At 44.2% G+C, this 21,760-nt stretch overlaps 1 protein-coding gene across 1 annotated transcript in view; it reads right to left on the bottom strand.

The window, feature by feature from the left end:
* LOC142244215 (cytosolic non-specific dipeptidase-like) overlaps positions 1 to 21,079 on the bottom strand; it is a 40,361-nt gene extending 19,282 nt beyond the window's left edge. The window contains exons 1-9 of the mRNA XM_075316421.1: positions 21,050 to 21,079; positions 17,614 to 17,724; positions 16,051 to 16,194; positions 15,802 to 15,964; positions 14,367 to 14,449; positions 12,177 to 12,374; positions 4,052 to 4,136; positions 1,654 to 1,814; positions 1,283 to 1,447 (exon numbers count right to left, since the gene is read on the bottom strand). Of these exons, the coding sequence (XP_075172536.1) occupies positions 1,283 to 1,447; positions 1,654 to 1,814; positions 4,052 to 4,136; positions 12,177 to 12,374; positions 14,367 to 14,449; positions 15,802 to 15,964; positions 16,051 to 16,194; positions 17,614 to 17,724; positions 21,050 to 21,052 (1,113 nt within the window). The 5' untranslated portion in view covers positions 21,053 to 21,079. The remainder of the gene's footprint in view (positions 1 to 1,282; positions 1,448 to 1,653; positions 1,815 to 4,051; positions 4,137 to 12,176; positions 12,375 to 14,366; positions 14,450 to 15,801; positions 15,965 to 16,050; positions 16,195 to 17,613; positions 17,725 to 21,049) is intronic.
* Between the last annotated feature and the right edge of the window lie 681 nt (positions 21,080 to 21,760).

Genomic DNA, 21,760 nt, shown 5'->3' with positions numbered 1-21,760 from the left:
CTTCTAGTTAACAAAAGGGAGGGGGAGCAGAGAAAGCCATCAGAACCAGGAAAATTAATGATCATTTTTTCTAAATTATAGTGCTAAACTTGCATACACTTCGCAGCATCAATAAATATTTGGGATACAATTAAACAAAGTTGTAACTAGTTATTAAAGTGGTTCTCTGAAAATTTGATAAAAATTAGCTCTATGACATTCTGTATTCCAAGCTGTAAACCAATCTTAGTTATGTGATGCAGCAGAGAAGGTCCTGCACCACCGCCAGTTACCTGCGGTATCGCCTGCTTCCAGGTGGAGAGCTGGAAAAACCACGTGTCCAGAAGCGGGGTGCTGGTCAGACTAAGAAGTCCATAGGTAGTAAGGTGAGAGCAATGTAAGACCGCACTCCGTCCGCTGTGCTGGATATCTTTATTCACATACGTGCAGGGTAAAAGGCTGAAGGCGCACTGTGAGCTGGCTCCTCAAAGAGGGACGCCGAACGTTTCGCCTACTGATTAGGCTCCCACGGATCCACCCGGGTGTGGACCCGTGGAAGCCTAATCAGTAGGCAAAACGGCGGCCGTCCCTCTTTGAGGAGCCAGCTCACAGTGCGGCTTCAGCCTTTTACCCTGCACGTATTTGAATAAAGATATCCAGCACAGCGGACGGAGTGGGGTCTTACATTGCTCTCACCTTACAATCTTAGTTATGTGTTACAACAAGTTGCAGCTTAAAGAAACCCAGTTGTAGACTTGTCTCAACTGTCAGAGGAGGAGCTCTGTGATCCTGACGGTTCACTCTGTCGCAGGGCAGGGCTTTAGCAAGAGAAAAAATAACTTGTCCCGCAGAGGGCTGTTTTTCTCCATGATGAAATCTCTGTGCTTATTTGTAAAGCCATTCTTTTCTGTTAGCCTGATGGGTTTACAACAGGACGAAGAGCCTGTATAAGCACAGAGAACTGAAGTTTGAGAATAATGGGCCATTCTGCTTACTTTCCCAAGGACAAGTTTGTGTTTTTGTTTTTTCCTTATTTGCTACAGCTCTGCTTCATGACTGAGCGAGCAATTCAGATCACGATGCTGCTCCTCTGGCAGTTGAGACACTTGTCGTGTGCTGTGTTTCTTCAGGCAGTAACTCGTCCTGGAATGTGACTAGGACAGATTGCAGTTTGGACATGACACAGCAGCCATTTTTATCACATTCTCAGAGAACCTTTTTAAGTATCTATTGCATGATAACATGTATATAAATATGGTAAATAATTAAATCTAACCTGATAAATATTATATTATAAACATACCTGTTTCTCAACAAGAGATGGATTCATTTTAGGAACTTGACGAATTGAGAACTTCCCAATAACCTTTGCAGGTATAACAGTTTTAGTTCCAGATCCAGAAAAAGCTCCTTCAATGCCGTGGATTGACAGGGAAGGAAACCGCCATCTGTACATCAGTAAATCTTCCTGAAATAGAAGAGTGGGAAGTAAACTACTAAATGGCTGAAGGTTTAGTTTTGTATCCATCGGTGACTTCACAGACCCTTTCATGTAAATTTACAACATAAAAATGTAATTTTTATGCCACATTCTAACTTACATTTTACAGCTTGTTGCTTATTTGCATGTTAATATTTTTTATCTCTACAAAATAGAGAAATGTTACTAATTACCTTTGTGCTGTGTAAAAATGTATTTATTCCTGTATCTCTTTTCAGATCTTTCAAGTCAAATTCAAGATCTCTGTATAATTCTTTTTCTTTGTCAGTAACAGGCAAAACATCATCATAAATACCTGGTATCAAGATTTTGCCATTCACATCTGCAAGCACACCTAGAAAAGGACAAGAGCAAACTTGATCATGCCATACTTATGTACATTTTAAAAATAATTAGCTTTTTACAATATTTTTTTTTTAGATTTTGTTTTCTTATTTTCCTTTCCTTCCTCCAAGACCAATATGAGAGCTTATTTTATTGCTAAATTGTAGTTTCAAATGACATCATTCAAAAAATGTAACTGTAATAAAATTTTCTAAATAAACATAAAATTCCTTCATTTTTTAGGTTTTTTTTCCATTGTTTGGTAAAATTGACCTGACAATGTGATTTTTCAGGTCAATGATTTGAAATAAAAATTCAAGAAAAGTTCTGATCTATATTAAAGGTGTTGTCCACTACTAGGATGACCCTTTCTCATTTTCCATTTTTGGCCCCATTAAAAACACAAAAAGTTTATACTCACTTGCCGTGCCAGCACAATTCCAGGGTTGTTGGCGCTCCATTGCTGACACCACTTACCCGGGCTCAAGTGAGGTTGTGACGTCACGCGACCCGTACGAACAATCACCGCTGGGTTCTCTCTCTACCTTAGGCCTCCGACACACTCACGTGAAAATCACGCACGTGCCGCGAGACACGTATTTTCCCTGCGTGTTGCGTGTAGGTAAGTACGTGTCTCTGGTACGTGCGGGCCACGTGTGTTCTCCGTGTCCTATCCGTGATAACATATGGAGAACAGGTAATTTAAATACGTGGTCCATTCTGCTGTCTGTGGTGCTGATCTTCGGTCTCCAGTCCTGCCGACTCCCCGCTGCTGCTGTTTCCGGCCGCAGTGAAGTGAATATTAAATGAGAATAATGAGCGGCGGTCGGCAGAAAGTGACAGCAGCGGCAGAGACAGAAGGGCAGGAGAAGGTGAGTTATGCTTTTTTTTTTTCTCTGACACGTGAGTTTTCTCCGGCACGTGTCACACGGGACCGCATCCACACTACATCCGTGTGGTATGGGTGCGGGCCGTGTGACACCCGTGATGCCGGAGAAAAACTGACATGTCAGCGTGTAGAAAAACGCCCACACGTACAAACGGACACAGACACACGTTCCGTGTAGTTTTACGTGTGTGTGCCTCCTCCAATAGGGTAGCATTGCTGTACGTGTCTCCATGCCGCCGGTACGTGTAAAAAATGGCAAACACATACCGGCGGCACGGATGTGTGTGTCGCAGGCCTTAGGATGTACAGTATAAGTAATCAACAACAAGTGAGTGGACAGCCACAGCTTTCACTACCTGTGCAGTACTCATACATCTGAAGGCGGAGAGAGAAGCCAGCGGTGATTGGTCTCGGGACTCGCGTGATCCATGGAAACGCAAGCACCAGCATCGGAGGAACGGCTCCGACACAGCATCTAAGTATAAGCTTCTTTATTTTAATGAGGCCAAAATGGGAATGAGAAAGGATTGTCCATATAATGGACAACCCCTTTTAGTAAATAAAAATACCTTAATTGTGCATTTCTATCTTTGTAGGAGTCCCCAAAAATTCAGACCAGGCATATTTTATTGGGTCCTTGGCTTCGTAAAAGTTATATCACTAATTTTTCTTATGCTAAATCTGTATGAAGCTTTGCTTTTTTCAAATTGTAATTTAGGTGCCATTTTCTAGTACTGTATTACCTTTATTGGTTTTTTTTTATCATGGGGCCACCAAATATTTTGCATATTTTTTTTACTGTTAGGGGCTGTTTATTTAAAGGGTATTAAAAGACTTCTGTAATGTCAGCAACTGAAATACCAAAAGTTGTGACAGCCAAATTAGAAGGTTGTTCTCATCTTTGCAACAGTTGCCCCCCTTGACGCCCATATTTTAGCCAAAATATTAACTAATACCTCATATTTTTGTCATCTTGGCAGGATGTAGCTAGGCCCTGTAGTGTTGTAAGGGGAAAATAGGATCTAATATCATAGACATCACTATAGACTATAGCCGGCATTTATCTGTGTGCATTAATAATACTACACACCCACCCCCTCCATGACTGGTAGTTGTGTGAGTGGTTTCGCCTTTTATCATGAAGGCTTGTCTGGATCCTGCAATATATTAACATGTGATCAGGTATCATTATGTCCTCTTTTTTGATGTCTTTGGATTTGATGTCCTTTTCATACAATCTCTCTAATCTCTTCATACACATATAATTGCCATTCTCTTTCTATGTGATTAAGGTTGCAGAAAGCTGGCCAAGGATGGAGTTGTATAACCTTTGTTGAAGCAAATCCTTTATATATTACCTAGTAAATAAACTAAATCACTCATAGCTTCGTGAACTGTTCCTCCAAAACCACCAGAGTGAAGGTCCCGTCTTGCACCTTCAACCTGCGTGACGATAAGACACAAAGATATTGCATTGTAATAATCGTACATGGTTACATATAATGTGATGTTATAGAACATTAAAGGGGTATTCCCATCTCTAAGATCCTATCCCAATATGTAGGGGGTGTAATAATAATAATAATATTAGCAAATACCTTCAATTAGAAATGTAGTATAGCTCTTCTGATTCACTATGTCGCTTACCTCATGTTCAGGGCATTGTAGGACCTTAGGTATCCATGATTACAACCACTAGCAACTAACAAGAAACTGTCACTTTATGTGTGGTCATAACCATCGATACCCAAGGTCCTGCAATGCCCTGAATATGAGGTAAGTGACATAATGAATCAGGAGAACTATACTACATTAAATAATTGGATGTATTTGCTAATATTATCATTATTACACTAGTACATATTGGGATAGGATCTTAGAGGTGAGAATAACCCTTATTTATGGGGGTTTTAAGTCACATTTCTTTTTGTCTTCTCCATTTTTTATTGCCTTTTCAAATTTTCTAATGTTGCACAAGCTTCATGAATGTTGTGCAAAATCAAAGACGCTCTTTTTTATCCTCTATGACTCATTTCCGGCTTAGGTCCATCAAGTTTAGCCTTTTTCGACCAGTTATACCTTAATATTGCTAGAATATTTATAACTCACCATGTAATGATTTGTGAGAAAATCATCCAGCCCTTTTTAAAAGCTGCTATAGTAATTACCATAACAACCTCTCATGGTTGAGCTTTCTACAGTCTGACTGCTCTAACTGTAAAGGACCTTTTTCTATTAGGATGCCAAAAATCAAGGGTCCGCCACCCATAATGAATGTCTCCTGGTTCTTAGTATTGTCTTTGGAAGGAATAAGTCATGTGCCAGTCCTTTATATTGACAAAACATGTATTTACAGCATATATATATATATATATCTATATATATAATTGCCTTATTCTGTCTGTCTGTCTGTCTGTCTATCTGTCTGTCTGTCTGTCTGTCTGTCATGCTCCGAAATTGTGTCCTTACGGTGACACAAAGCTGATTGGCCGCTGGGCTCGCCATGGCCCCGCCCCCCCACACGGATTGGCCTCTCGCCCCGGCTCTCTGCAGGCCCCGCCCCCCTCACGCAATGCACGCTCGCTGTGGCCCAACTGACACGGGGCTCCGATTCCCAGGTGAGTACACACACACATCAGATCACACTCACACTCACACTCACTCTCACACACACCTCACACACACCTCACACATCACAACATCCTGGGATATCGCTTGCTTCTACACCGGCTGCGTCAGGATCCCGGCAGCGCCAGACATAACCTTGCGATGCTGGGATCTTAACGGAGGCCGTGAAAGCTGGTAACCATTATACACATCGGGTAACTAAGGTCCCTTAGTTACCCGATGTGTATCATAGTTACCAGTGTACACCGGCTCACACTCACTCTCACACACACCTCACACACACATCACATCGCATCCACACATCAAGGTCCTGCAGCTGCGGAACATACATGACATAACAGCACACACATAACAGCACACACACACACAAATCAGATCACACTCACTCACACACACACATCACATCGCATCCAAATACTCACAACATCCTGGGATATCGCTTGCTTCTCGGCGGCGATATTGTGCTGTGAGCTTCCAGGACCTGACGGAGGATCACATGGCCAGAAGCATGTGATATCCCCGGATGTTGTGAGTATCAGCGCGTATGTGCAATATCGTCAGTGTCTGTGTGTGTGAGTGTATGCGATCGGGTGTGTGTGAGTGGATGCGATCGGTTGTGTGTGTGAGTGGATGCGATCGGTTGTGTGGGTGAGTGGATGCGATCGGTTGTGTGGGTGAGTGGATGCGATCGGTTGTGTGGGTGAGTGGATGCGATCGGGTGTGGGTGAGTGTCGGCAGAGGAGCACGGCGTGCTGGAGGAGGCTGGGAGCAGAGAGGCTGATCTTGGGGAAGGCTGGGAGGGGGAGGCTGATGCTGAGGGAGGCTGGAAGGAGAGAGGCTGAGCAAACGTGCTCCATCCGCCATACTGCGCACTCCCCATCGTGCTGCATCCCACATGCTGCGCACTACCAAACGTGGTCCATCCGCCATGCTGCGCACTCCCAAACGTGGTCCATCCGCCATGCTGCGCACTCCCAAACGTGGTCCATCCGCCATGCTGCGCACTCCCAAACGTGCTCCATCCGCCATACTGCGCACTCCCAAACGTGCTCCATCCGCCATACTGCGCACTCCCAAACGTGCTCCATCCGCCATACTGCGCACTCCCCATCGTGCACCATCCGGCATGCTGCGCACTCCCAAGCGGATGGAGCATGATGGGGGGTGCGCAGCATGGCGGATGGAGCACGTTTGGGAGTGCGCAGCATGGCGGATGGAGCACGTTTGGGAGTGCGCAGCATGACGGATGGAGCACGTTTGGGAGTGCGCAGCATGACGGATGGAGCACGTTTGGGAGTGCGCAGCATGCCGGATGGTGCACGATGGGGAGTGCGCAGTATGGCGGATGGAGCACGTTTGGGAGTGCGCAGTATGGCGGATGGAGCACGTTTGGGAGTGCGCAGCATGGCGGATGGAGCACGTTTGGGAGTGCGCAGCATGGCGGATGGACCACGTTTGGGAGTGCGCAGCATGGCGGATGGAGCACGTTTGGGAGTGCGCAGCATGGCGGATGGAGCACGTTTGGGAGTGCGCAGCATGGCGGATGGAGCACGTTTGGGAGTGCGCAGCATGGCGGATGGAGCACGTTTGGGAGTGCGCAGCATGCCGGATGGTGCACGATGGGGAGTGCGCAGTATGGCGGATGGAGCACGTTTGGGAGTGCGCAGCATGGCGGATGGAGCACGTTTGGGAGTGCGCAGCATGGCGGATGGACCACGTTTGGGAGTGCGCAGCATGGCGGATGGAGCACGTTTGGGAGTGCGCAGCATGGCGGATGGAGCACGTTTGGGAGTGCGCAGCATGGCGGGTGGAGCACGTTTGGGAGTGCGCAGCATGGCGGATGGAGCATGATAGGGGGTGCGCAGCATGGCGGATGGAGCACGTTTGGGAGTGCGCAGCATGGCGGATGGAGCACGATGGGAGGTGCACACCTCCCCCCAACACACACACACACGCGCACTGCACAACACACACACACTAGGAATCACAAACAACGCCCTACACAGACACCCACACACACAGACAACGCTGCACACACAAATATACGCACATACTGCACAACACACACATTGCTCAAAACATACCTCCCCCCAAAACACACCACACCCACACAAACCGCACAACACACACACACACACAACGCTACAGACACACAGCGCTCCACAAACAACGCAACACACATACAACACCGCTCTCACCCCCCGCGACACTCAGAACATGTACAGCGCCCTACACAAACACTTGGTAACTACACACAACAACATCTATAACAAAAATCATACATGAACTACACAATACATAAATTCTAGAAACCCGATGCGTAGAATCGGGCCACCTTCTAGTATATATATATATATATATATATATATATGAGATCTCCTCTGAGATGTCTTTTTTTCTACGCTAAACAAGACCAACTTTTCCAACCTCTCATCATCTTCAGCCTTCTCTTTTAACAATCTAGTTGCCCGCCTTTAAACTGAAGCTAAGTTTTGATTATCCTGTTTAAAATGTGGAGTCCAAAACTGAAGCGAATATTCTAGATGTTTCCTTACAAGTGATTTATACAGGGATAACAATACATTGAAATCATGGGATTTTATGTCTTTTTATACACTAAGGTTATGTGCGCACATTGCCTTTTTTCATGCATTTCAGCAGTGTTTTGAACTGCAGTGTTTTAATGCCAAAATGCCTGCGTTTTTTTCCCCAAGCAAAGTCTATGGGAAATAGGCATATTTTGGGCGCACTAAGTGTCCAAAAAAGCTACGTTTTTTGTGTCAACATTTTGTAAAAATCTCTGCGTTTGAAAAAGCAACATGTCAATTCTTTTGAGAGTTTTGGCAGCGTTTTGCTAACATTGAAGTCAATGAGAATGATCAGAACGCATCTTAAATTCAAATCAAATTGCGTTTTACTTGAATTTTTAATGCGATCTGCATGTATATTTGTCAACAAAAACGCATTAAAAAACTATGATACTATTTAGATTTTATGACAGGGTGTTGATCCAGGGAACTAGTCTGATTGCCGTATGTGGAGTCAGGAAGGAATTTTTTTACCCATTGGAGCTTGTTTGCCACATTGTTTTTTTTTGTTTTTGTTTTTTTTTGCCTTGCTCTGGATCAACATGTTAGGCTACGGGTTGAACTAGATGGACGAAGGCGGGCTTTGCACGTTGCGACATCGCAAGCTGATGCTGCGATGTCGCTCGCGATAGTCCTCGCCCCCGTCGCAGCAGCGATATCTTGTGATTCCTGGCATAGCGAACATTATCGCTACTCCAGCTTCACCTGTCCGGCCCGGCGACGTCGCTCTGGCCGGCATCCCGCCTCCTTCCTAAGGGGGCGGGTCGTACAACGTCAGAGCGACGTCACACGGCCAATCAAAGCGGAGGGGCGGAGATGAGCAGGATGTAAACATCCCGCCCACCTTCTTCCTTCCGTATAGCCGCCGGCGGCAGGTAAGGAGATGTTCCTCGCTCCTGCGGCTTCATACACAGCGATGTGTGCTGCCGCAGGAACGAGGAACAACATCTCCGTAATTTTGAAAAAGTCGGAGCCTGCACCGATGATACGATAACGACACTTTTGCGCTCGTTAATCGTATCATCTAGGATTTACACACTACGATGTCGAAAGTGACGCAGGATGTGCCTCACTTTCGATTTGACCCCACCGACTTCGCACGTGCGATGTTGCAACGTGCAAAGCCGCCCTTAGAGTCTCCCTTCAACCTTAAAAAACTATGATAAACTATGATGATCCGTTTTTAGCTGGTAGTGAGCTCAAGGGCTTCCCTGATTACATCACATCCTCAACTAACGTGGAGTTCCATTTTGCAAAGACATTTTCTAAGAGATTCTACCTATTCAACAGAATGTAATGAATGTTTGGTAGCATGAAATGACATCAGTAGATGTCTATTTTTTTTTTTTTTTTAATTTCTGGAAGCTTTATTCTATCATGACAATGTATTGGAAACGCAACTACCAAAAAGCAAGTAAAACGCATGTGAAAAGCAATCAAAACGCACCTAAAATGCAATGAAAACTTACTCAAAATGCATGCAATTTTCAAGCGTTTTTGTGGTCAAAACCAAATTTGACATTATCAAATTCTGCCAGAGGATGCGTTTATTTCTGCAAGGTACAGAACACGCAACGTGCGTACATGCTCTAAAAGTTTGTTTGCTTTTGCAGCTGTTGCTTGACATTGAGTACCGCTACTTAGCTTATAACTGGAATGCCGAAGTCTGTCTCCTGTTCTGTAGTCCCGAGTTTACATTTATTGTATATGCACCAATAGGATTACTCCGTCCTAGGTGCATTACTCTAAATCAATATTTCCCAAGCTCCAGACCTCAAGGCAACCAACAGGTCGTGTCTTCAGGATTTGTTTAATATTGCACAGGTGATGCCTTGATAATGATTCCATCACCTGTTCAATACTAAGGAAATCCTGAAAACGTGACCTGTTGGAAGCTGTCAAGACTGCAGTTTTGGAAACACTGTTCTACATCCATCAACCTTAAAGGGAACCTTTCCAAAGGTTTTCAGATCCTAAACTGGCATGATCTATGTAAAACATTTCAAATGTTGATTCCTAATAACTGCAATTGCTTCTTATAACCATCAGCAAGATTCTTACACCTCTCAACTGGAATTTTGACCCCTCTTCTTTTGAAACCTTCTCCAGGCCTTTCATATTTGAAGGGTGCTTTCACCCAAGAGCAATTTTAAGATTTGTCCACAGGTGCTCAATGGGATTTAGATCCGGACTCATTGCTGGTCACTTCAGAACTCTCCAGTGCTTTGTTTCCATCCATTTCTGGGTGTTTCATGAAGTACGTTTGGGGTCATTGTCCTGCTGGAAGTCCCATGGCTTAGAATGCATAGCCAGCTTTCTGACACTGGGCACTATATTGTGATCCAAAATCCTTTGGTAATCTTCAGATTTCATGATGCCTTCCACACAGTCAAGACAACCAGTTCCAGAGGCAGTAAAACAATGGCAAATCATATTTGAAGCTCTACCATATTTGACTGTAGGTACTGTGTTCTTTTCTTTGTAGGCCTCATTCTATTTTCAGTAAACAGTAAACTTATGTACTTCACCAAAGAGCTCTATCTTGGTCTCATTTGTCCACGACAAGACTCTTTCCCTGGAGGATTTGACTTATTCATGTACATTTTGGCAAACTACAGTCTAGCTTTTTGATGTCTCTGTGTCAGCAGTGGAGTCCCCCAGACCATAGACATAGTGTTTCATTTTATTTAAATGTTGACAGATAGTTTGTGCTGACACTGATGCACCCTGAGCCTGCAGGACAGCTTCAATTTCTTTGGAAATTGATTAAGGCTCCTTATTTACTATCCGGACTATCCTGCATTGCAAATTTTAGTCAATTTTTCTCTGCCATTCACAAACAGGGAGATTAATTAGGCTATGTGCGCACGTTGCGTTTTTTTGACACTGCGTTTTTGTGAGTTTTTGGCCACTAAAAAAGCACAAAAATGCATAAAAACGCGCAAAAAAAAGCATCGATAAAAACGCATGCGTTTTTACCGCATTTTAGTGCATTTTTGGTTGCGTTTTGGTGCGTTTTTGATCTCTGCGTTGCGCAGAAAAGAATTAACATATCCATTTTTTTTAAGCTCAAAAACGCAGCTTAAAAAAAAGTTGTGTGCGGACAGCAAAAATTTAAAACTCATAGGCTTTGCTTGGGATGCAAAGTCATGCAGTTTTGAGCCCAAAAACACGCGAAACAACGCGAAAAACGCACTGTGCGCACATAGCCTTACAGTGCCATGAGTTGTAAACGTCTTGATTATGCTGCGCACTGTGAACAAAGAAACATCAAGATCTCTGTAGATGGACTTCTAACCTTGAGATTGTTGATATTTTTCCACAATTTTGATTCTCAAGTACTAAAACAGTTTTCTTATCCTCCTTCTGGTCTTCATTCTTAGTGTGGCACATGCAGACACACAATGCAAAGATTAAGTAACCATCTTCCTTTTTTATCTGGTCTCAGGTGTGACTGCTATAGGTGAGTTTGAATGACTATCACATGCTTGAAACAAAGTTGTTTACCCACAATTTTTGAAAAATCGCAACAATTTCTTATAGCCCATTTTTGCGGCTTGTGTGAAATTATGTCCAACTTGCCTTTTTTGTCAGTTTTTTTGTGTTTTTCCAATACACACAAAGGAAATAAACATGTATTTAACAGGGCAGATAAAAATATTGTAGTGCGCATGTGCCGGCAGTCTTTAACCTTTTCTTGTGCCTGCACATTACAGTACTTTGATCTGCCCTCAGCAGGGCAGATCAAAGTGCATCTACGCAGGACCGCAATGCCATCCTGTGTGAATGACATGGGACACGTCATCCATACTGGGCTAGGTAGAAGGAGGATAGTAATCGCCGCAGAGAGGAAGCACCAAATTAGAGAGCAGCATCACCCATCGGAGCGCCCCTTAAGTGAGTATTATAAAAGTGTTTTTTATGTTATACAGCATTCTGGAATACTGTATATAAGTACCCACTGGTGGTGGCCGTGGCTTATAGTTGACAAATCTAGTGACAGGTTCCCTTTAAAGTGGCATTCTGTTCCAGCAGAATAAAGCACAGGATAAATTGGATTCTATAATTTAAAGTGATGAGATTGGCCTATATTACCACTGTTTGTCCTAATCATGTCATGCTGTAAATTCAACATATTTCTAGGATTTAATCTCAGCTCTTCATCTTACACACATGGCTATATTGCTTTAGAAGATAGTGGGTGGACATTTCATGTCATCACTTCCTAGCGTTATTTATCACAGACAGGACATATGGACTAACATACCTCTATAAAAAAGTAGCAGTTTCCCCTGGCTCCATAGGTGATGCCTGGTTTTGTGCTAAGCCAAGGGGTATCCGTTACTACAATATAGTCAACATTGGAGAAAAAAGTGTCTTTTTTGTCTTCAACAAGCTTTTCAAGACCATTTGACCCCACTTCCTCCATTCCTTCAATGAATAACTTCACATTTACTGGAAGACCCTGAAAAATTACGTATAAATCAGTTTACATAACCAAAAAAACAAAAATCAACAGAAAAATCAACAAATCAACAAAAACCAAAAAAATGAACCATTAATTTTTCAAACAAACATACTAAAAAGGTTCCTATTTATCAAGTACTAATAAGTGGCTGGACCTATTGTAAAAAAAAAAAGTCATTGATCTTTTTACTGTAATGCATCACTATTTTAAGGGGCACTTTGCACACTACGACATCGCAAGCTGATGCTGCGATGCCGTGCGTGATAGTCCCCGCCCCCGTCGTAGCTGCGATATCATGGTGATAGCTGGCGTAGCGAACATTATCGCTACACCAGCTTCACATGCACTCACCTGCCCTGCGACGTTGCTCTGGCCGGCGACCCACCCCCTTATTAAGGGGGCGGGTCATGCGGCGTCATAGCGACGTCACATGGCAGGCGGCCAATAGAAGCGGAGGGGCGGAGATGAGCGGGACGTAAACATTCCGCCCACCTCCTTCCTTCCGCATAGCTGGCGTGAGCCGCAGGACGCAGGTAGGAGATGTTCCTCGTTCCTGCGGCTTCACACACAGCGATGTATGCTGCCGCTCGAACGAGGAACAACATCGTAACATCGGTCATTTCCAAATTATGGAAATGACCAACGCTACACCGATGATACGATTACGACGATTTTGCGCTCATTAATGGTATCAAGAAGGCTTTACACACTACGATATTGACTGCGACGCCGGATGTGCGTCACTTTCAATTTGACCCCACCGACATCGCACCTGCGATGTCGTAGTGTGCAAAGTGCCCCTAAGGATACTTTACACATCTGCCAAGAACTAATTTACTTGCACTAGTAGAAAAAAAAAGACCCACATACGCATAAAAGATGTCTAAAGATTTCAGGGGTATCGGCCGACTAAGGTGTACGGGGCCTCCTGAATGCCCCGACATTTTTATGGGGGGGGGGGTGACATAAGAATTGGGCTGTCTGATAGGGGACAAAGGAGCTAAGCATTCTTACATATGGGGGAGTCAGGAGAGATTTCTACTGTGTGCCGCTAGCTTTATTCTTAGCTATAACAGGTCATGGCTCGGCAGTTTCCCAGGGTGCCATTGACGAAAGGGGTGTAAGTAATGGATTTTGAGAAAAAAATAAGCTGTGATATTTGTTTAAAGAGGTGGTTCACCCATATTTTTTATTGTCTAGATCGATATTATATTGAGAAACAATGTTTCTCTCAAATACCTATGTTGGCAATCGTGCCTGTGAGAGGCGTTATTGCAGACCGCTGTTCCCCGCTCCGTGACCCCCGGCTCCATGACCTCGGGGATCCGGTGACCTCACGTCAAGTTCCTGACACCGCGGCCAGCCGCATTATTCGTGAGTGATGGGCTGTGGGCGGCGTTTCACCGCTCATCACAGCCCATCAGCTCCCTCCTCCCTCACAGCAGAACGCTGCAATCAGGAGACATACTGAGCTGTGACAAGCGGTGAAACAACGCCGCAGGGATGTGACGTGTCTGGAACTTGACATGACGTCACCGTATCCCCGAGGTCACGGAGCCCGGGGGTCACGGAGCGGGGAACAGCAGTCTGCAATAGCACTACTCACAGGCACTATTGCCAACATAAGGTATTTGAGAGAAACATTGTTTCTCAATATATCGATCTAGACAATAAAAAATATGGGTGAACCACCCTTTTAAGTACAGCTGTGCTAAAACTGATTTTTAGAGGAGACCATGCATGTTACTTGGAGACTCAGAGATGAAGTTCTGTCTGTATTCTCCAAATCTTGCCTTGGGCCCCAAGAGAGCGTGTTCCATTCTTGAGCCTCAGTAATACAGAGCGACAGAAGATCTGCCATTGGGAATCAGGATAGATTGTGTGGTCTATAACCATTACTGCCACAAAACTCATTATCGTACTATTTTTCTACAGTTTATTCTAATATATCAAGCTGCAAATGCTTTTTAAAGGAAGAAAATAACCTACAAATTTCTTAACAGATTCCACTGCATGAAGCAAAGCCAGAACTTGTCCTTTGTCATCAGAAGTTCCTCTGCCGAAAAGATTACCTTTAAAATAAGAAGGAAAAAATGCTTGTAATATCATGAATTGAAGAAGAATAGGTCACCGACAATATACATTCTATAAATTTAGCCTCCAGCATTAAAGGGGGTGCCCACTACTGTGATAATGTTGACTTTCCATTAGGATAGGTCTTCAATATGTAATCGAAGTGGGTGTGTCACCTGGCACAACCACTGATCAGATGTTCCCAGTGCCAACAGCGGCTGCATTAAACAAGTGTTATGTAGTGGAACACTATAGGATACACTGTTTAGTGGCCACTGCCAGGTGCTGAGGCTCAGCTCCTATTTAAAGAATAGATCATCAACATCTTACTAGAGGACAAGTCCTTTCAAGAGTCTGTTTCATCTTCATTAATGGGTAAAATTGTAAAGTGCTTGTAAAGTCAAGCAACTTTGTAGTTCACCTCTTAAGGGGGTGTTACACGCAGCGATATCGCTGAAAGCACCCGCCCGTCGTTTGTGCGTCACGGGCAAATCACTGCCCGTGGCGCACAAAATCGTTAGGAGCCATCACACGTACTTACCTGCCTAGCGATGTCTCTGTTGCCGGCGAACCACCTTCTTTCTAAGGGGCGGTTTGTGCGGCGTCACTAAGCGGCCGCCCAATAGAAGCGGAGGAGCAGAGATGAGCGGATGTAACCTCCCGCCCACCTCCTTCCTTCCTCATTGCCGGCGGCCGCAGGTAAGCTGTAGTTTGTCGTTCCCGAAGTGTCACACAGCGATGTGTGTTGCCTCCAGAACGACGAACAACCTGCGTCCTCTACAATCAACGATTTTATGAAAATTAATGACGTGTCAACGATGGACGATTTGTTAAGTATTTTCCGTTGTTCGTGCGTGTCACACGCAACGACGTCGCTAACAATGCCGGATGTGCGTCACAGAATCCGTGACCCCGGCGATATATCATTAGATACGTCATTGCGTATAACGGGGCCTTTACTAACAGTCTTCTCTATTCTCAAGATTGGAGGATTTGTAATTCTATTATGAACAGCCCATTGACTAGTTTAATGGTCACACAAAGCATTGCTCTAAAGCTGGCCAGATCACTCAAGCTGCCTCTGCTCTCCTCTTATGTTTTAGAGGCCGAGTTGCCTCTAGTAGCCTCATGGGAGAGCACTCAATTTGGAGTAGTGGATTGACTATGCTGCTTGTCTGAATTTACAATCTTTGAGTGCACCCCCTTGGAAAACATGAAGCTGGAGGCAGAGGAGCAGTGTGCTCCTGAAGAAAATGAAGCAATATCTGCTGTGATGTCTTTGAATAAAATAGACTAGAAACAGTATATTGTAATGGAGGCCATAGGAAATCCTAAACTTAGCATGACTTGCCATCTTTCTCAATAAGGACGTATGGGTCTGTTTTCCATCCATCATCTTTCTTTGCAGGTTGTACATCCATATGGCCATAGAAACAGACGGTTGGCTTGTTTGTATCATTTCCAAATTCTGCAAGAATCACTGGTGGCAGAGGGAGCTTTATGCCAGGTGAATACTGAAATAAATGCAATTAATAATTAGAGGAACCACTATTAGCATTGTGCACTGACGGCAGATTAGCAGGTGACGCTGCATACTGACCTCTTGCTCGCCAAGTTCTGCCATCTCTACTTTTCCACCTATCTGCGAGATGTAATCCTTGGTCACTTGCATCATGTGCTCAAGCTGGTCTCTTTTGGATGGGTCACTGGAATCACTCTCTATTGCCACCCAATCCTTCAATCTCTGGAAGATATTTAGATTGATATAATGTTGGTCTTATTCTTTATTGTAATGTTCTGGCTTTGTTAGCAGGATACAGAGTATACAGCATATATCATCAACCACACTAAATACTAGTAGGATGCATATTATTCCGTTTCAGGTGGAACTTCAGACAAAAACTAAAATTCAGCTTTAGACCAAAACACTTCCAGAAATACCTACACATTTATGTTGAGATCTTCAGCTGGCCTATTCTAAGCCACAGGTTCTAAGGCACATGCTCACCAGGGTCGGACACAGAGAGTAGAGGCCTCTGTGCAAGTACAATATATGGGCCCTTTGCAGTAGTTCATTATAAGGCACAATTCCACCCGCTTTGGAGAATTAAGTGGACCCCCTCACCTCCTGGGCCCCTGCGAGGTTGCACAGATGGCGCCAATGGTATATCCAACCCTGAGTCTACTGACATTGTGCCAACTGTGCTGTATTGTAATTATTTACATGAAAGTAGTTGGAATATTTCTTAAATCCAATAATCTAGCCATTCTCTTAACTACTTTTAACTTTTGATGTCTTCTTCCAATCCCTTCCATGACTTCCTTATATTCTTAATTATTTAACAAGTTTTATGTGCTCCCTAGTGATTTTCCTATGTGAATATTGCAAGAAAGTGCCCCAATACACAAATTGTATGTCCAGTACTACATGCAATGAATAAAGCCTTTGTCGTCTCATCCTGCAGCAGTTTTCAAGTAGTCTACATGTGGTTTGAACTTTCAAAATCTCATTCCCAGGAAGTAGAAAAGAAAAAAGTTGTCACCACGGATGTCACTTCTATGTTTATGGTAGATTCTGGAGAAAAATTATCTTCATGTAAAACAAGGATTTTATTGTGACCCCAAAATGTTCACATAGCAAAGTTTCTTGCTAACCCCATCCCATCTGAGCATGTCCTGACTGATAGTTTTGTACTTAAATTGCATTTTATTTGTGGATAGACATTCCTGTGTCATATGTGACCAGAATAGTCTATTGAAAATAAAGAATTAACAAACCAAAACTGGGACCATGACAGTCAATTAAGGGGACTGACTGACTGCAATCTATAATAGCTAAGCCAGCCCCCTTTGAAGTTATGTATATGGGCTGTGATAGAGAAAGGGGCTGGCTTTGCCCATTGTAATAAACAGCCTCCTTCACCACTTTGATCACATGCTGGCAAAGTAAATACTGACAAGATCTAAAGCAAGGCGGCCAGAATGCAGAGATTGCAAACGATAGGCTCATGTGGGATATCAGGACTACGTGAGGACATTATGTACCGGTAACTTATTTCGTAAAGACTATTTTACTACATTTTTATGTTCTCAAAAAAGCCTGAAAATCTATTAATATATAATAGCATTGTCTCAATAATGATTCATGAGCCAAACTGCTTACCTTTATATATTCATTCTTATGATCGTCAATGTGCTTAAATAAGGCATCATTTGGCACAGGAGATAAGAAGGCGCGGCCAGATAGTAAGCATACCATGTAGAGTAGAAAAAGCTGTAACACAAGAGAAGAGAAAACCCAGAAAGTGTGAGAACTATCACCTTTAATTATTCTCAAGATGTACAGTAAGGGGTACTTCCCACACAGCGAGATCGCTACTGAGATCGCTGCTGAGTCACGTTTTTTGTGACCTCATTAGCGATCTCGCTGTGTGTGACACTGAGCAGCGATCTGGCCCCTGCTGTGAGATCGCTGCTCGTTACACACAGTGCTGGTTCGTTTTTTTATTGTTGCTCTCCTGCTGATAAGCACACATCTGTCACGCTCCCCGGGTCCCCTGCGCTGCCCTTCGGCTCACCTGTCACGCTCCCCGGCTCCCCTGCCTCGCTTCCCGGTTCCTCGGTCCGGTCACCGCCGCTCCCCGCTCTCCAGCATCCATTGCCGGCGCGTCCCCGGCGTCCTGGTCCCCGCTCCCGGCGCCCGTCGGCTTCTCAGCCCCAGCCCGGCCCTGCTGCTTCCTCCTCGCAGCTTCCTGCTCTGGCTTCTGGCACTCGGGCCGCGCGCATGCGCATTAGGGCGCGCGCGCGGTCATTGACCCCTTCTTAAAGGGCCAGCGTCCATTAACAGGAAATGATGCAAACAGGTACAGGGTATAAAGGGGTTTAATGTCCAAGGGGGCGGGGCCTGATCTTCGTGTTTCTTAAGCTAGGAGTCAGGTCTCCTGGTGTCTCTGTGATATACTCACCTATCTCTCTTGTAGAGCCGTGCCTGCCTCGCCATCCGGTCCTGCCGAATCCCGAACCCCGAACGCTGTCCATCTGCCATCCTGACAGTCCGTACCATCTCGGATCCCTGCGGTGACCCGTCATCTCGCTCCAAAGGTTCCGGACCCCGCCTGACATCTTCTCGGCTTCCGAACCTGAGCTGCGTCACCCGGACTACCATCAGTGACTCCGTGGTCCCAGGGACTTCTCCGTTATACTCGTGTGCACGGACTGTTCTGCTGCCTATAGTGCTCCAGCTACCGGACCCCTTACCACCATCTAGGAGTTCGGCCCAGTGGATCCACCTCCTGGGTCTGCCCGTCCACCTGGCCCTGACAACATCGCTGTGTGTGACAGCGAGAGAGCAACAATCCTGAATGTGCAGGGAGCAGGAGCCGGCGTCTGACAGCCTATGGTAAGCTGTAACCAAGCTAAACATCGGGTAACCAAGGTGGTTACCCGATATTTACCTTCGTTACCAGCCTCCGCAGCTCTCACGCTGCCAGTGCCGGCTCCTGCTCCCTGCACACGCTAAGCTAAGCGGTGTGAGCTGGTAACTAAGGTAAACATCGGGTAACCATACCCGATGTTTACCTTAGTTACCAGTGTCCGCAGATTCCAGACGCCGGCTCCGTGCAAGCGCAGCGTCGCTTGCACGTCGCTGCTGGCTGGGGGCTGGTCACTGGTCGCTGGTGAGATCTGCCTGTTTGACAGCTCACCAGCGACCATGTAACGATGCAGCAGCGATCCTGACCAGGTCAGATCGCTGGTCGGATCGCTGCTGCATTGCTAAAGTGTGAAGGTACCCTACGTCATCTACTATTCATAGGATAGGGAATAAGTTACTAATTGCTAGTGGTCCAACTGCTGGGACCCCAACAATCCTAAGAATAGGTGTCTGCAGATCCCCATATTGAATGGATGGAGGTGCGCATGTTCTAACTCCACCACATTTATTGTCTATAGGACTGTGGAAAATAGTTGAGCATTATCAGGTTGCCAAGCAATTAGTAAGAAATTCCATATACTATGGATATGGGATAACTTACTATCTTGGGTAAAGCCCTTAACAAATTGCTTGGATTCAGTGCTGCCATTATATTTTAGCTATTATTGCACTAGAAGATGATTGTATATTTTTAAGTAGCCAATATCCATTTCACCTACCATCTCCTCCATTAGTTAGTTATTATTATTAAAGGCGTTATCCCCTACTTAGACAACCCCTTCTCATTCCAAATATCCATCGCCATAAAAATAACAAAGCCTATCCTCACCTCCGGTGCTGGCGTGGTTTCAGTGTTATCAGATCTTGTGTTCCCGGGGCCCTTTGTGACATTGTTTTGACAGATGAGCCCCTCGACCAACTGGTTCCCTTTTCCCACCTTTGGAAGTTTAAGAAATTAACAGAAACTGAGCGCTGCAGCTTCCACTCACTTCCTGTTAATGACTTAACCATACAAAGGTGGGGAGAAGGAAGTCAGCGCTGATTGGTTGCAGGGCTCATGTGTCATAATGTCACGTGGACCCTGGGAACGCAAGTTCCGATATCACTGGAACCGCGCCGGCATCGGAGCAGAGTATCTGCTTTGTTATTCTTATGGGGGCGCACATGGAGAATGAGAAGGGATTGCCGAAATAGTGCATAATCCCTTTAAACATCATTAGTCGGACTAATACCATTACTCTGTTTATCTCCATGTTTACCCCCGTACATAGAAGCACACTTCAAACATTAATGGACCCACACATGTGCGTTTGTTAAAGTTAATTTTAAAATTTATTTTCATCATTAGATCTTGGAATAATAATTTTTCACAATTGGATATGTTTAATAAAGAAAAAATCTTGTACTGAGATAATCTACCTGTGCCCCTGCTGTGTACTGTGTAATGGCCGTGTCTGACCGTACAGGGACATGGTCTTATTATACCAAATCCTCTACCCAACGAAGGACACAAAAGAGTATAAAGACATTACAGCACGGGATCATAGACAATTTTTATTGTGAGGTAAAACATTTCCCTGCCTGCTTTTAAAAACTGTTTTACCTCAAAGAAAGAATTCTTTGAATCTCATGCTATAATGTTATATAAGATTATCTCAGCATAGGAACATTTTTTTTAAACACATCCAATTGTGGAACTTATTACTATTATTAATCCACGATCTATTGAATAAAACTTTGTTTGTGGGAAAAGACCTTTAATTCCTATGAAGTAGGACAACTAAATTAACGGAACATGCTTCTCTATGTTGTCCAGAACTCTGACGCAGATGTGAACCAACCCATCAAAAATCAGGATATTTGAGATGGTCATATATACCTTAATATTGTAGAAATCATTTTGTAAGACCTTATGAAGTAATAAACAACCAAACAAAAAAAAAACCTGGTAGTCCCCAATATGTAATTTCCAATCAGTCATTGCTACATAACAAAAAAAAAAATCAGAAGATCATTTTTTTTGACTATTTGACGTAAATGAGTATCGGCCACATAAAGGAGAGTGATCCTAGCTAAAGCATTGACAAGAATAAAATCTCCACTTGGTTTTGAGCAGAAAGTAAATACATGAGAGAAGATAGAAACAAGGAAATAATTGATCTCTTACCATGGCTGGAGTGTTCAGTCTTGTCCAGAGATCACCACTGAATGTTCCTGAGAGGTTTGGGACTTCTTATATGTTGTGGTGACAAGCCACTCCCTTGTACCAGTCCTCTCACTGAATCAGATGTAGCAGCAGCGAGATAGAGTTAGTAATACTAAATATTTGGTTAATAATCTCTGAAAAGTAAATATTCATCTGGCGACACTCACGTATTACCAATATTGTACTACAATTGTTTAATAAGGTGTTGAGAAGAGATTAGTTTTGCAAATATACATAATTTTAAACACATTTTTTAAGATATAAACTCTTGAACATAATGATTAAAGGGATATTCCCATTTTGTACATTTCAGGTATATTCCCAGGATATACCACAAATTTATAGTAGGTGCAGATCCCACTAATAGTGGGAGAGCTGGTCAGAACTGCCATTCATTTCTATGAGAATTCTAACTATGTTGTAGGGTCACCGAGGAGTGGGAAGCATCCAGGAGTGGACCCACTGGGCTGTACCCCGGACTCCCCTGGAGGGGCTAACTTTGATTACCCCCTATACAGGGATTGTCAGTTGCTGCCCCAGGGAGCCTAAATACATGACTGCCAGGACCAGTGGTATCGGCTCTAACAGACAGGAGAGTCTCCGAAGTCCAGTAAGGGTATGCACAGATGTGACAGTATGGACGAAGAATCACAGACGTGGCAACAGGACATG

Source organism: Anomaloglossus baeobatrachus, chromosome 6 (assembly GCF_048569485.1).
Source record: "Anomaloglossus baeobatrachus isolate aAnoBae1 chromosome 6, aAnoBae1.hap1, whole genome shotgun sequence".
Taxonomy (NCBI): Eukaryota; Metazoa; Chordata; class Amphibia; order Anura; family Aromobatidae; genus Anomaloglossus; species Anomaloglossus baeobatrachus.
Note: the sequence above shows the minus strand (reverse complement) of the source record. Positions and strands in the feature narration are given on the sequence as shown.